The 15,307-nt window shown below is 45.1% G+C and overlaps 1 protein-coding gene across 2 annotated transcripts; it reads right to left on the bottom strand.

The window, feature by feature from the left end:
• Positions 1-3,380: 3,380 nt before the first annotated feature.
• fgf10b (fibroblast growth factor 10b) lies at positions 3,381-13,230 on the bottom strand. 2 transcript variants are annotated; one of them, XM_081717249.1, is made up of 3 exons: positions 11,760-13,230; positions 4,895-5,022; positions 3,381-4,525 (listed from the first exon to the last, which is right to left on the bottom strand). In XM_081717249.1, exons 1-3 carry the CDS (start codon positions 12,184-12,186, stop codon positions 4,334-4,336), a joined length of 747 nt encoding a protein of 248 aa, XP_081573375.1. In that variant the 5' UTR covers positions 12,187-13,230; the 3' UTR covers positions 3,381-4,333. The 2 variants fall into 2 exon arrangements, with proteins under 2 accessions (XP_081573375.1, XP_035382165.2); XM_035526272.2 differs by having other exon boundaries at positions 4,895-4,998; positions 11,760-13,221.
• Between the last annotated feature and the right edge of the window lie 2,077 nt (positions 13,231-15,307).

Below are 15,307 nucleotides of genomic sequence, written 5' to 3' on the forward strand. Positions count from 1 at the left end.
GTGATGCTGCTTAAACTACAGCTCTGGAAAAATGGTTTGCAATGTACACAGGATTTTGCATACATTATCTAAAATGTACAGTATTTGAGACTGTAATCTAACCTGTGGTTTGTTCCTCTTTTAGATGCTGTCATCAGTACATATAAAACCACACACACCAAGATTATGGAGATCATGGCAAATACCTCAGGTGTGCACCAGTGAGGATGGCTTTTGGTAGCTAAAAGAAATGAAGATGTGTGGTATTTGTATTTTTAATTGCCTGGCTTATTCAGTTTCCTGTTGTACTCATCTAGTTCTGTGATTAAAAACATTCTAAGTGGAATGGCATCTTATACAGTGCTATTTTTCCTCCCATACAATGTGGAACATCCCAGTCCTGCAATACAAATAGACACTGAAGCCTTTCTGTCTTCAGGCACCCAACGCAAGGTCTCTGCTTCTCAGCCATGATATGATGACTTGACCGCGAGCTGGTCGCTGAGGTCATCCGCTCCCTCTTCTTGTCTCCTTTACCCCTCCCTTTCTCTTTCTCCCTGTCTCTCTCTAAGCACAGGAGAGGCTCGTTCATGCAGAGAGCATCTAATCTTTACTACCCTTCTCTCTTTCCTTTCTACGTAGACCCTTAGAACATGTCTTGCTTTTCCCAGTCATCCTGTAGATTAGAGAGTAGCTATAGGACATGTATAATCTGTGCTTTCCTTAATAAAGTGGAACTTTCTTGATTTACTACCCTGGTGTCAGTGTTTCTTGACTTCCTTGGATTGATCCAGGTACAGAGGACGGAGGGCAGAGGGTAATTTGGAAGAGATCGAACCTGAAGTACTGGTCACTTTGAACCAGTTCCTAACAGCCTAGTGTCAGAAGTGAGATACTTTGCAGGTAAGTGACACCCCAGTATTTAATGTGTCTTTGTCCTGCTCAGTATGTGTGCTTAAATTTAGTTTAAATTCAGTTTAGGTGTGTTTTTGTCTATAATAAGGCAGAAGAAGTTTCGTCTACTGGCACAAGCTGAATTTTGTGTACACTGTAATGATTTGTTATCCTGCCTGAGACTTATTGAAAAGCAATTTGTTTATTGGTGGACCCTCCCTCCTCTGTTCCTATTTGAGCACTCTTTGTGTAGTTGTATACTGGTTGTGATTTTGCTGGGTGACTCATGGGTTCTGGTGTTAGTTACGTAAAACCCAAAGGGGGGAAACCCTGAAGAATTGCATGTTCCGGTGCGGTCTGGGCTCATGTGATCTGTATATTGATTATCTGGCTGGTTGAGCTGATTGTGCTGGGTTTAGACACTATCCACATACATTGCTAAATGTACATTTTCCCTAGAGTTATTCTGTCTGCTCTCTGCCCAACCTCATTTGGGAGGATTACTCTTTCCCTTACAGGTCTGCTCAAGCAGCTGAACTGATGGCATTGACCAGGGCCTGTCATCTATTCCAGGGTCAGGTTGTCACCATCTATATTGATTCCTGTTATGCGTTTGGTACTTGACTTGCAACCAGACGGTTGCTGGTTCAAGCCCCACCACTACCAGGTTTCCACTGTTAGGGCCCCTGAGCAAGGCCCTTAACCCTCAGTTGTTCAAGTTCTGCTCAGTCATAATTGTAAGTCGCTTTGGATAAAAGCATCAGCTAAATGTCGTAAATGTAAACGCGTATCACTCTTTGTAAATATGTTGTCATTTCTTGTGCGTCATTTTCATGGGATTTCGCATGTTGCACAAAGGGGGGTGACGGCTAACATTCAAAAACAGTTTTGTATTCCTCAAACACGTAAACTGTAAAACTCCTCTTAGATGGCTGTTTAACCTGTGCTAGAAGCAACCAGGGTAAAACACAAGCCAAACTGCCTTGCCGGCTCCTCAATATCCCTTTCAGCGTGTGCAGATAGACTTTACGCACATGCCACCTTGTGGTTGGTTGGAGTACCTGCTAGTGATTGTAGATAGGTTTATTCAAGTGTTCTTGGGAAGACCCACGCACTGTGGTTAAAATCCTAGCCAAGGAGATAATACCGAGGTAATGGATTCAGATCAGGGACCCTGTTTCATTTCTAAGGTAACTCAGAAACTACCTAACTATTGACTAAAAGTTTCACATCCCTTATCATTCTCAGTTATCTGGCATTGTTGTGAGAATGAATCGTACCTTTGCTGTCATTTGATCACCTTCAAGATGACTTGTATTTATGGCATGGCAAGTAAATTAAACGTGAACAATATTGCATTTAAATCATGAAATATGTAAACTAGGATATGGAATAATTGAATGCCCAATTGTGTACGGTGTAGAATGAAAATGAAATGCAGTGTGATCAGTGTTAAAAAGACATTTGACAACGCAATATAAACGATGATTCATCGTTAAAAACTGAAACAAAATTCAACTGTGGTATGTTGATGCAATTGCGAATAAACGTTGCTTATTCAATGTTGAAACAATGTCGCGGTATCAACTTTGATTCACTTATTTAAGAAAATCGAAAGTTAATCGGTTATTCAACCTTGATCAATGGCGTTGATTCAATCGAGAGGAAAAATGTGGAAAGGCCAGATTTATTCAGTGTTGAAAGTAAGACATTGTTTGCTTCTTAAAATAATGTGGGAAAGATCAGCTGTGGCTGTTCGCTGCAACACCAAAACACGGAACGTACAAATACGCTCTTAATACTGCAAATTCTGCAAATAAAGGACTCGTGCATTTGCTTTCAAACAGGGCTAGTTTTGTTCAGCAAAAGCTGGATTCCTCTCGGCCTGCACGATGCTCATTAATTCCGTGCCCCGCGGACTTTTTCCACTTGGTTCCCGAAGTTGGATTACGAGCCCGAGATTACGAAAACAACGCAGATAAAAGATAGACGTTAATTTTCCGTTTGCTTTGTGTGTTCCAGTAAATGTGCGTGTAATGGAAATAGAGAACCATTTTGCAAGTCTAGTGAATGCAAAGGATGTAAATAGCAATACAAAATTGAGAGAAATTTTAAGAATCTTGTAATTAATGGGAAACGTAATGGAAACCATTTCTCGGGGGGCGGTCACACGTGAGGGCGGATGTGTGTGCGGAGAAGAGATTTTTGTTGTAATGACTGATCAAACTCTTGTAGGAATATGTGCAAATTACCAGCGAGACCCGTATAAACTGTCTGAGTGTTTTGCCGTTTCTTCATCTCACCGCTGTTTCTGTTGTTAGCAACCATAGCGTTAATGATTCCCAAATGTGTTTGTTAAGATTAGTTATTACACCTCGCCAGAGTACCCATATCGTTACTGTAATCAATCATAGCCAATTACACACACACACAGTGCTAAATGACAGTAACAGAAAACAGATGTAACCTACTGACCATTCTAGTGAAACTGTACAAGAATGAGAAAAATAGCTTTTATTTAATATAAAGGACAGAAAGGCTACCATTTTCACACACTTCATTAGTTTAGTAATTCCACTTAAATATTACACAAATAAATATTTTTTTTTGAAAAAATTCAAAAGTGGCGTTTTTTTTACAAAGCCACTAAATAACCTCCCTCCAAACCCACTACACGACCTGCTACCTTGCCCGATGCAGGTTCTAGTTCCATTCTGAGAGATATCCTCATTGCAGGCTTTCTGGTCTCGGCTCAGCTTCCTGCATAACTTTTACTGATCTGAAATCAGCCCTCTGAAAGTGGGCCCTGCTTGCATGTCCATCAGCACACAGGCACCTTCAAAAACTCCTACTGGCTGTTTAGTGAAGGTAAAGTTCTCAGCCCGTAGTAATGAAATTCTTAGGGCATCGGTTTGAAACATGTTCCTTTCCCCAACATGTAATGCAATAGTATAACTGACATACTTCACAGTAAAGTACAAACGCACACACAAACAGAAAACGAATAAACACATGTCCACACATGGGTCCAGCTGCTCTAGCAAGAAGAAGAGTTGCAGAGAACAGGAAGTGTTCCTGGTGTACTTCTACCTTACGGCTTCGTAATTGCATTTCACCTGGGGGGGCGGGGCCATTCAACAGACTAGGCACCTGCAAGTGGCTGATGTCATCGGATCAAACAGCTGGTTATTAGACCTTGGTGAGTCCTGGCTAATAGTCTGAAATATTCATCTTAACCCTCGTTCCCTCACAGAACAATGCTTAGACATTAAAGACACTTTACTGGCGTTAAACTATGCAGTGAGTTACTACTCACATCAGTCATATCTAGGCAAGAACACGTTTGGTCTGGTGATCTTAGAGACTTGCAGCTCTGTCATACAACTTAATCCACTGAGTCCCTGTCAGACCTGCATAGATACTCCAGAGTGGGCAGGGCTTGGCTGACAGGGTCTCCCACTCACACCAGGATGGGCAGGAAGTGGGTGGCCGTGTTCTTCCTGCGGGTCTTTCTGGCGTGGAGGGCCCTGCCGCTAGCACTCAGACCCAAGAACACGTGTCTGCGACGGTTCCTCCAGCGCGCTGACGCGTACGTATTGTAGCCATTCTCCTCGATACGCTCTTTCAGCTGGCAGTTTATGGTGTAGTCTCTCTGTGACGCACACAGACAGATGCATGACACCAGATATACATAGACAATCACACACACAAAACACACACAAACCTCATACATAAAATACATGTAGAATGTAGCAGAATTACACATACACCACAGTTACATATTAACATGTCTGCTGTGAACACACAACATACACAATATCCTCACACCACCAATTAATGTGTGTTCCTGTTGCATCCTCTTCCTGTGTGAGTGTGCGCGCATGCATTCACCTCTCTAAACCTCACTGTATGTGTTAGAGAGAGTTTGTATGTGTCTGAGTATGAATGACACTCACCTCTCTGTAAACCTTTCCTTGTGTGTGTGTGTGAGAGAGAGGGAGAGAGAGACAGACACACTCACCTCGCCGTAAACCTTTCCTTTCTTACTGATGGCCAGATAGTAATTACTGCTCAAACCTCGGATCGCTACCACTCCCACATCCACAGACGTGATCTCCAGAACACCTGAAGTCCCACACAGTCCAAACACTTTATAAAACACATTACAAAACAAAACATACCAAACACTTCACCACATTACCAACTGTTACAAAACAGACCAAACAAAAAAGCACTTTTACAAAAACATTCCCAAACATATGACATAAAACAGATCAAACATGACATAACACAGTACCAAACACAGTCCTGCTTTCTTATTTATTGTTTTCACACAGAATGTTTCAATATATTTGTTTTCATAATTAGTTTTTATTTTAAACCACTAGTTAAGACTGTTGACTTGTATAGGAGGCCTGTCTGTCTGTGTGTGTGTGTGTGTGTGTGTGTGTGTGTGTGTGTGTGTGTGTGTGTGTGTGTGTGTGTGTGTGTGTGTGTGTGACAGGTCAGAGATAATACCACTCTTTGCATTGATCTTTGTCCTCCAAGTTTTAATAACTTCCATGTCAAAACTGCATTCAAACATATACATCAGACACACTCTCTCTCTCTCTCTCTCTCTCTCTCTCTCTCTCTCTCTCTCGCTCTCTCTCTCTCTCTCTCTCGCTCTCTCTCTCTCTCTCTCTCTCTCTCTCTCTCTCTCCCTCTCTCTCTCTCTCTCTCGCTCTCTCTCTCTCTCTCTCTCTCTCTCTCTCTCTCTCTCTCTCTCTCTCTCTCTCTCGCTCTCTCTCTCTCTCTCTCTCTCTCTCTCTCTCTCTCTCTCTCTCTCTCTCTCTCGCTCTCTCTCTCTCTCTCTCTCTCTCTCGCTCTCTCTCTCTCTCTCTCTCTCTCTCTCTCTCTCTCTCCTCTCTCTCTCTCTCTCTCGCTCTCTCTCTCTCTCTCTCTCTCTCTCTCTCGCTCTCTCTCTCTCTCTCTCTCTCTCTCTCTCGCTCTCTCTCTCTCTCTCTCTCGCTCTCGCTCTCTCTCTCTCTCTCTCTCTCTCTCGCTCTCTCTCTCTCTCGCTCTCTCTCTCTCTCTCTCTCTCTCTCGCTCTCTCTCTCTCTCTCTCTCTCTCTCTCTCTCTCTCTCTCTCGCTCTCTCTCTCTCTCTCTCTCTCTCTCGCTCTCTCTCTCTCTCTCTCTCTCTCTCTCTCTCGCTCTCTCTCTCTCTCTCTCTCTCGCTCTCTCTCTCTCTCTCTCTCTCTCTCGCTCTCTCTCTCTCTCTCTCTCGCTCTCTCTCTCTCTCTCTCTCTCTCTCTCTCTCTCTCTCTCTCTCTCTCTCTCTCTCTCTCTCTCTCTCTCTCTCTCTCTCGCTCTCTCTCATGCCCACACGAGAACATGTGATTCTCTGTGATCTGGGTCTGATAACCTCAGTGGTTGGGGGTGTGAACCGGACAGGACAGGGTATTTGATCATGGAATGGCTGTATTTAGTGTCTCTCTCCTGACACTCCCACACACACACACTCACTCTTTAGTGTGTGACCAACCAGAAATGCGTATACTTACAAATACCTCTGAATTAGACTTCCATTGATCCTTCATCATACAAGAATGGAAAGCGGGGGCAGTGTGAGTGTGTGTGTGTGAGGGGCTGGGTTGGGTTGCAGGTATCAGATGAAGCAGTAAGACTATCTGTCTGTTCTGTGTCCTCTCGGTAAACAGTGGTAGGATGAAAGGATAAATAAAAGAACGAAAGGCAGAACAGAGACAGAATGACAGAGAGACAGATCAGAGAAGGCTCAGTGATCAAAGAGAGAGAGAGAAGGAGAAAGAGCACGAGAAAAAGAAGGGGTAAAAGAAAGCGATAGAGTGAGAAGAGTAAGAGAGAGCGGGGGGGACGCTGAAAAGCATCAGACTAAGTTGACAAAGTGTGGCTTTGAAGTTGTGTGTCCCTAACGCTGTATTGAGTCTGTCCACACTGTAGCGCCAAGAGCAAAAAACCCTCCACATAACCCCCACTGACTGCAGAGGTCTGGCTGATCCTACTTCTGTACTTATCACAGAAAACAGAAACACCTGTATGCGTGCGTGTGTGAGTCAATTACAGTGTTTTTCCTTGCAGGTGATGCAGAATTCCTGCAGGTCAAATTTAAATACTTTATTTGCTGGGGGAATTAAGTTATTCTTCAGTTCTTCACTTGCTGGGGGGTGTGGGGAGTGTGTGTGTGTGTGTGTGTGTGTGTGTGTGTGTGTGTGCCACATTTGCCATGCTCTGTTAACTGTGAGCAAATGTTGCGTAAATGTTACTTTGCATGGTTGTGTGTGTGTGTTGGGGGGGGGGGGGTGAGTACATGTGTGTGTGCATACATGTGTTTTGGAGGAGTGTTTTTTTTTCCATAAAACACTGCCAACATTTACCGCATTTTATAGCCAACGCGATGATGTGAAGAGCTTAAAAACACTGTTTCGAGAGAAGAACAAAAAAGAGACACAGTTGCAGAAGCAGAATGGTTTGGGAGAAGCAGAGAGAACCAGAATGGTTTGGGTGTAGTAGAGTGGTGTGGGTGTAGTAGAGTGGTGTAGGAGTGGGTCAAGCCTGTAGCTGGGCATTTCAGTCAAAGTGCACTCTGGGCTTTGAGAACGGATTACACACTGGGAGTTCAGGCATGTGAAGCCAGCACTTGTATGCATAACAGAGATCAGATCTGGAGGCTTCCCACAATTCCTCTTTCTCCATCTAAACCCCTACCCCCAATGCACTGTAACAGCTACACCTGCAAGATCATTCGTGCACTTGAACCCTGACTGGCCAGGTGTCTGTAACTGTGTCTGGCCCTCTGCTCTCTGGGACGGTGTGTCTGGCTCCTTGCTCTCTGGAAGAGTGACTTTTTTTAGGGTGTTTCAAACAGCTCCATGGTTCACTGAAGTGAACAGGGAGCCAGCCATTTTCTAGCATGACTTGATTGTCAAAAACATTCCAGTGCACTGGGATTTTTGTGCCCTAGAAATTCCAGCAATTCAATATAAAAGCCAGTGCACGTCAGTTCCTCACCGCCCGGAAACAATAGCATCTATCCAGCATGACTTGGAGGATGAACGTCCCAGCTCTGTTTATTATTTATTCTTATGTTGTTGATTCTTTTCTTGAGGATTTATTATTGATCTGAATAATGTACTATCATTTACTCTGTAGGGAGCATGTGGCTTTCGAGGGAATCCTGTGATTTGCTGTTCCTCTCTTCCTCAGCATGATGCCAGCCAATCCTGGCTGTCCTCGGTTAGAGCTCTCCTCCAGTCATGTTTAGTTCTCCATGACGCTGGGTGAAAATGCAGTGCCTGTGTGTCTCAGAGCAGACATAGGCTACACCCTGTCAGGCTGGTAACTAGGGCCGCGCTTGGCACGCTCCAACTAAGAGGGTAGGCTAGGAGCTGACAATAACAACTGGGAAAAAGAAATCCACTCCACACACTATAGACCCATTAGTTATTACAACCTCGTTATCCACCCTAAAACACTTCCTGAATGTTGGAACTATATAACACCCAATGCCCTTTTTCAATCCTAAAAACAAATTCACCCTTACAAGCGGTTCAGTAGAGTAAGTGTAAACGCTTCCTTTTGAACTCTGTTGCAGCAAATAAACACACCGAGACTGTCTGCGCAGGTGGGTCTCGGCCTGTATGTAAATGAATTTGGGTGCGCCTCATTTGAAGTATGAACACAATACCAACCAAAGGCATTAAAATGAACCAAACAGACATGATGTGACACTAAACAGAAACGAGTGCCAGGACAGAACAGAGTGCACCAAAAACATTTTCTGCTACGGTGCACCAAAAATGTTTTCCGCTATGGTTTAGTACAAGCATCAGAATTGTACGTCTTCTCTTTGCATTGTTCCATCTTTGGTATTTCTGGTGCTATTTTGACTCCATTATCCATTTTACCACCACTTGCTGTGTTTCCATGTAGTAAAAATACAACCAGGTATATACAACAATAAGTGCAGTAAGTCCACAGACTACTGCATGTGCCTAATGCGTCACTTTGTTTTTTAACTTATTTTGGTTTGATTGTAAAGTCGTGAGTGTGAACGCTATGCAAACCAGGACTAAAATGTAACCATGTATAATTTTTTTTCTTTGGTCTGGACAAAAGGAACTGAACTACAAGTGTGAACAAACCCTTAGTCTCACACCCCACAACCTCTGCACAATCCCATGTCCACTCTGAGCATCCGAAGATTTTCCCACTTTTGTCTCCTGAACCGCTTTGAGCTGTGTGTCTCAGATCACTGCTCTTCCTGCATGGACAGACATCAGCATCCTTCCCGGCCCATGGCCTTCCAGTGTAGCCCCCCGCAGTGAAGCCTGGTCATGGCCCTGCTCAGCAGGGAGGCCTGGGTGTGGCTCCTCCTCAGAGGACACTTTTCCTGAAGTATTCTGACTCCAGAGAAAGAACTCCACTGGGATCTTTGAGTAGAACTTATGCTCAGAATTGGCCTGAGTAAGTCAGCCCACTGTGTGATCTTAGTTATAGCAGTGTTCTCAAATGCAGGTCCTTCAGTGCCATATATTTTAGTAGCTAACGCACCTGTTTGAATTCCTTTGTAGATTATCTAAATGAAACCAGGTGTGTTGCAGGCACTAAAATGAGCTGGGTGGTGGTGACCCTCCCGGGTCGGACTTCGCAAACCTGCTCATACAGTGCGAGTTCAAAGCATCGCCATGGTGAAAGTCCCTGTGATGTAACACTCCCAGCAGACCCACGGCTATTCTCCCAGCCCCAGTATCCCTTTCAAACACATGACATCACCTCTTTCAGAGCTTCAAACACATGACATCATCTCTTTCTGAGGTGCTTCGGAGTCACCCGGTGCTGAACTCCTGTATACGGCGGCCCACATAGGCTCCACTCTGATCTGCTATGAAACAAGCCCACCACAACACAGGCACCATTCTCTGCCGTAACACCAGCCCACTGTAACACAGGCACCACTCTCTGCTGTAACACCAGCCCACTGTAACACAGGCACCACTCTCTGCCGTAACACCAGCCCACTGTAACACAGGCACCACTCTCTGCCGTAACACCAGCCCACTGTAACACAGGCACCACTCTCTGCCGTAACACCAGCCCACTGTAACACAGGCACCACTCTCTGCCGTAACACCAGCCCACTGTAACACAGGCACCACTCTCTGCCGTAACACCAGCCCACTGTAACACAGGCACCACTCTCTGCCGTAACACCAGCTCACTGTAACACAGGCACCACTCTCTGCCGTAACACCAGCCCACTGTAACACAGGCACCACTCTCTGCTGTAACACCAGCCTACTGTAACACAGGCACCACTCTCTGCCGTAACACCAGCCCACTGTAACACAGGCACCACTCTCTGCCGTAACACCAGCCCACTTTAACACAGGCACCACTCTCTGCCGTAACACCAGCCCACTGTAACACAGGCACCACTCTCTGCCGTAACACCAGCCCACTGTAACACAGGCACCACTCTCTGCCGTAACACCAGCCCACTGTAACACAGGCACCACTCTCTGCCGTAACACCAGCCCACTGTAACACAGGCACCACTCTCTGCCGTAACAGCAGCCCGCTGGGCTCACTACCCACTACTGGCCCCTTTTCCTCACCTATAGGACAGGTGTTTTGATGTATTGATATTCAAACCATAGCATTCCAGAAATGCAACCTATAGCAAAGCCAACAGCTGCAACCCTGCAAGTATTCATGGAAATGAAACCATCACAGCAGCCGATGATGCACATGGGTTTACAAAATTCTGGTGTGACTGATGTTTTTGGGATTGTCAGGAGTCATGATTTGGAACTTATAATAAGAATAAACATTTGAGGTTAAAATATTTTATAATCAGTCACTATACAAAATAAAAAATCCAGTAAAAAAGTATAAGCAGTGTAAGAGCCTAGGGTCTAAGTGTCTAGGGTCTAATTGTCTAGAGACAAAGGTCTAGGTTCTAAGTGTGAAGGGTTGAAGTGTCTAAGGTGTAAGTGTTTAGGGTCAAGGGTCAGTGACAGTTGGGTGTCCAGCGTGAAGGAGTAAGTGAGGATTAGTCTAATGGTGCTTGACTTACTGATCAGGTTAGATCAAGTTAGATGTACATTATGTACATCTAACTGTAATTCTGTCATTCTGGAGCTGTAGTAGTACAGCGAAAAGCTCAAATACTGTGTCTTAAAAGTGTGTTCTATCACTGTGATTATAGAGATGGTGCTAGCTTATCACACATACACACACACACACACACACATATATGTGTACACAGGCATGCACACTCCCACACATATATGTGCACATACACTCACAGGCACACACACATGCATATACCCTTCAGCAGGAAGTACGGTTCCTGAGAAGATAATTCACTGAGATGGGAAATTGACATCTGCAGCTTCACAAACAGATAAACGCGCACGTGCACACGCACACACAATCACAAACACAGACCAAGAAAACAGGAAGGCTCTTATCTGCAGATGGGCACAATAAGAATAATGATAAAGTGTCATCAGGCTTCATCATTAAATATACCAGAGACACACAAACACACAGCTCCAGTGTGTTCTGCTGTCAGTATGAACTGTGTTTCCTTTGCCCAGTAGGGGAACACTGAAGGAAATGTGTGGGTTAATTGTTCTCACACTTTAGGGGTGTCAGGATGAAGACCAGCGGATCAGTGGTAAATGGTCCGTGATTGGGTTTCACTGCCATGACTTTACACGACTTGTACAGTCTATCAGGACGTAGGCTTCATATCGTAATGAGTTCACAGTCTGACACGTTTTATAATGGCACGATGTTCCACGCTCAGTTCAAACCCTGGAAACCTATGTAGTGGCAGTTAACAACGACTTTACTTACTGTACGGATCATCTTTGCTCTTCGTGCCGTTCACTCTCCCGGATTTGTCGATCCTCAGGAAGAATTTCTGATACGAATAGAGTTTCCGTCGCCGCACGTCTCCCTGGAGGTGGCTGTAGCTGCGCGCGTGCCGAGCAGCGGCCGCCGGCGCGGCTTTGGAGAAGCTGGCGAGTCCGTGCGCGCTGCACGCGCCGAGGCAGCTGGCTGTCGGCGCGCTGACCAGCACGGCCGCCAGCGCGGAGAGCGCGCACACCCAGCGGCACGCGGACACCCCGTTACTCGGCGTCCATCTCCGCATGGTGCTCGCGCGCTGCGGACCGTAGCAGTCGGCGCATGCTGCCGGGTGGGATGCGCGAGCGGAGGACGGCGAGCCGGGCGAGTAGCCGCTTAACGCGAGATGATCCCGTGCACGTCCAAGGATATGCATCCACGTCAGATCCGAACAGTCCAGATTCTTAGCGGAAAAGCACTGCCTTACGCCCGGCTGACAGCACAAGGCACATCCTGCTTCGTCCTCGGTTTTGTTTTATTTCTCACGTGCTGTCCTTCAAAGTAATCCGTAGTTCAGGTGCCCGGAGGGGGTGTTTGCTTCCCTGCGAGCGCGGCTTTTCTGTCAGCGACTGGCTTGTAACCCAACCACCACCCGAAAAAATACTCCCCTCTTTAATGTCTCACCCTCCCTGTGTCTCTACATTCCCTGTCTCACCCACCCACCTTCTCATTGACCTTCCTTTCTCCGTTTAGGTTAAAGGGGTTTCACTGTTTCGCAGTGTTGTATACCGTTAGTAAATGTGTAGGTTTAAGTTGGAATTAGTGTTTTCTGTGGGACTGTGATTGTGTGTGTGTTTGTGTGTATGTTGTTGGGGAGGGTGATCATTCATTTCCCAACTCCTCATTAAAGACCACAGACATGGGAAAAAGGAACTTTGCCCAATGTGTGTGTGTGTGTGTGTGTGTGTGTTCATTACACATATAAGTTGAGAGGGCATGAAAACATCTGCCAGGAGGGTTTACCCTAGCTGAAGTGTAAATGATAATGTGTGCATGTGTGTGTGTGTGTGTGTGTGCACATCTGCCTCTGCAGTGTTAGAGCTGTGCTACCACGGGAGTACTGACAGCTCTGGAATATAGTGACACCTTTGGGAGTATGACAGTTTCCTAGGAGTACTGTCACCTCTGGAGTATAGAGACACCCCTGGGAGTATTGACACCTCTGGAGTATAGAGACACCCTTGGGAATATCACAATTCCCTAGGAGTATTGTCACCTCTGGCGTATAGAGACACCCCTGGGAGTATTGTCACCTCTGGAGTATAGAGACACCCCTGGGAGTATTGACACCTCTGGAGTATAGAGACACCCCTGGGAGTATCACAATACCCTGGGAGTATACTATTTCACCTGCTCCGCTCTTTCTCTTTCTACTCAAGTTGCAACCAGCTAGTGTCCAGTTTATTTGCACAAACATTGGTTGTCAATCTTCGGAGCTGCAAATAACTCAACTGGAATTAAATTTAACACAGCCAGTCACTGGGATTAAATCAACACAGTGGTATTAACCATGTGCAGTCAATGGGATTAATCCAGTATAGCCAGCCAATTTGATTAACTCAACACAGCCAGTGAGTGGGATTAAAAAAATACCTGCTTTCTCTTTTCCAGTTTTTCACTGTTCAAAATGAATGTTATTTGAACTAAAAGTCAGTGATCTGGATAGTAATATTTAACAGAGTGTGTTTCTCTCTCTCTCTCTCTCTCTCTCTCTGTCATCCCAGTGTCAATAGTGATATAAATTCTCGTAGACCTTGACTTCCATCTTATCAGGTCTCATCCAGGAGGACACAGGACAGGAGTGTAACAGCCCCTCCCCCATTTCCTCTGTTTGACTGTGTGCTGAGTGCGTCTGTCTCATCTGGCTTTTCCTCAAACACTGATATCTTATCTGACACTTCCTTTGTAGTGTGGTGTCCACCCCAGTGACAGAGAAGCATCCTCTCCTAGAAAGATACAATGACCAGGTTACTTTTATTGTCTTGATGGTGAGATGAGGTCACACTGCTGTATCTCTTCACTGCAGGGAACTCAGGCAGAAGAAAAGCTGTGCAGTCACGCTGCATCCTCAAACTCTTTCACAAACGCCTGAGCACCAGGTTCCACTCAAGCTTCAGGACCTTTGTCCTGCCTTGCTAAGCACATGGGCAGTGTTGGCTGGGGTCATGTCTTTGCTGAGCACATGGGCAGTGTTAGCTCTGGTGGAGCTGTGCAGAGAGCCAAGGGTTTTTCAGCGTACATGGTCTGTGTGATCTCTCTTGATCTGAGGTTGTATCTTTATTGATCATTCTCACAGACCCGGCCCCTCACAGATAAACCGCATATCATCTTTCTGTCTCACTGAAATTCCTTCCACCAGCATGGCTTTATTTGGTATCTCTTACAAATCAATACAGTTAAAGACTAAAGAATTACATCCTTTAATGGAATGACATCAGAGTTGTGTCTAAATAGTTAATTCTTTAATTTAGTGGAATGACATCAGAGTTGTGTCTAAATATTTCATTCTTTAATTTAGTGGAATGTCATCAGAGTTGTGTTTAAATATTTCATTCTTTAATTTAGTCAACTGACATCAGAGTTGTATCTAAATAGTTCATTGCAAAGGAAGAAAGGTCAATTTAAATGAAAATATTTCATGAATCAATTTAATACAATGGTTGGTTCACTTAACTTTGTATTTACACTTACAGTATTTAGTTGATGCTTTTATCAATAGCATCTTACAGTTATGACTGAACACAACTTCAGCAACTGAGGGTTAAGGGCTTTGATCAGGTGCCCAAAAGTGGCAACCTGGTGGGGCTTAAACTGACAACTTTCCGATTAGTAGTACATACTTTCCCAGTGAGCTACCACTGCCCCCAGTGTATTGTAGTTACTTTTGTAAATTTGGTATCATTTTAATTTAATTCATTAATGAATCAAACACACAGGTTTTTGCTTGGCCCATATTTGAGTGCCTCATGTGAGTAGCTTCTTGAATTCTGTATCGGTCTGGGCTCCCTGGTTTTTGCTAGTCACTAAAAGTAAATATTTGATGTGTTGGGTGTCAGTTAAGTGGATATGGTGTGTGTTTCCTAAAGTGAGCTCCCGCTGGCGTGTATGAACTGTAACACTGTAACTGTAATGTGAGCCATCCCCATGCTGCCCCAAAACCACGCCATAGAATTAACGGGTCACACAGGATTTTATTTACAGGTCATGGTTCTGATTATTGCGGTAACGGGGCCCTGTGGCCTCCTCAGACCACAGTCCAGACCTAATTAAAATACAAGAACAACCGGCCCTCATGTAGAAGACAGTGGCTTTCAGTACCAGGCCAGCGCAGCTCACAGGCTGGCCTTCAATACCAGGCCTGCACAGCCAATGCAGTGGCCATCAGTACCAGGCTAGTGCAGCCTAAACAGCGCACCTTCGCTCTTCACAGGGCTGACTGGGTCTAAGGCTGAGTCGTGTGTGTTGGAGTAGAGAATACCCGGATGGATGCCAACCCA

The sequence above is a fragment of the Electrophorus electricus genome, chromosome 1, assembly GCF_041902795.1.
Source record: "Electrophorus electricus isolate QZ-2024a chromosome 1, ASM4190279v1, whole genome shotgun sequence".
NCBI classification, from domain to species: Eukaryota; Metazoa; Chordata; class Actinopteri; order Gymnotiformes; family Gymnotidae; genus Electrophorus; species Electrophorus electricus.

What these genes read in the sequence shown, in the direction of transcription:
- fgf10b (XM_081717249.1), bottom strand. Translation starts at nt 12,186, where the DNA reads ATGCATATCCTTGGACGTGCACGGGATCATCTCGCGTTAAGCGGCTAC. An exon ending in GAGCAAAGATGATCCGTACA is followed by an intron (nt 5,023 to 11,759) that starts GTAAGTAAAGTC and finishes TGTTTTATAAAG; the next exon opens with TGTTTGGACTGTGTGGGACT. An exon ending in AAGGAAAGGTTTACGGCGAG is followed by an intron (nt 4,526 to 4,894) that starts GTGAGTGTGTCT and finishes TGTGCGTCACAG; the next exon opens with AGAGACTACACCATAAACTG.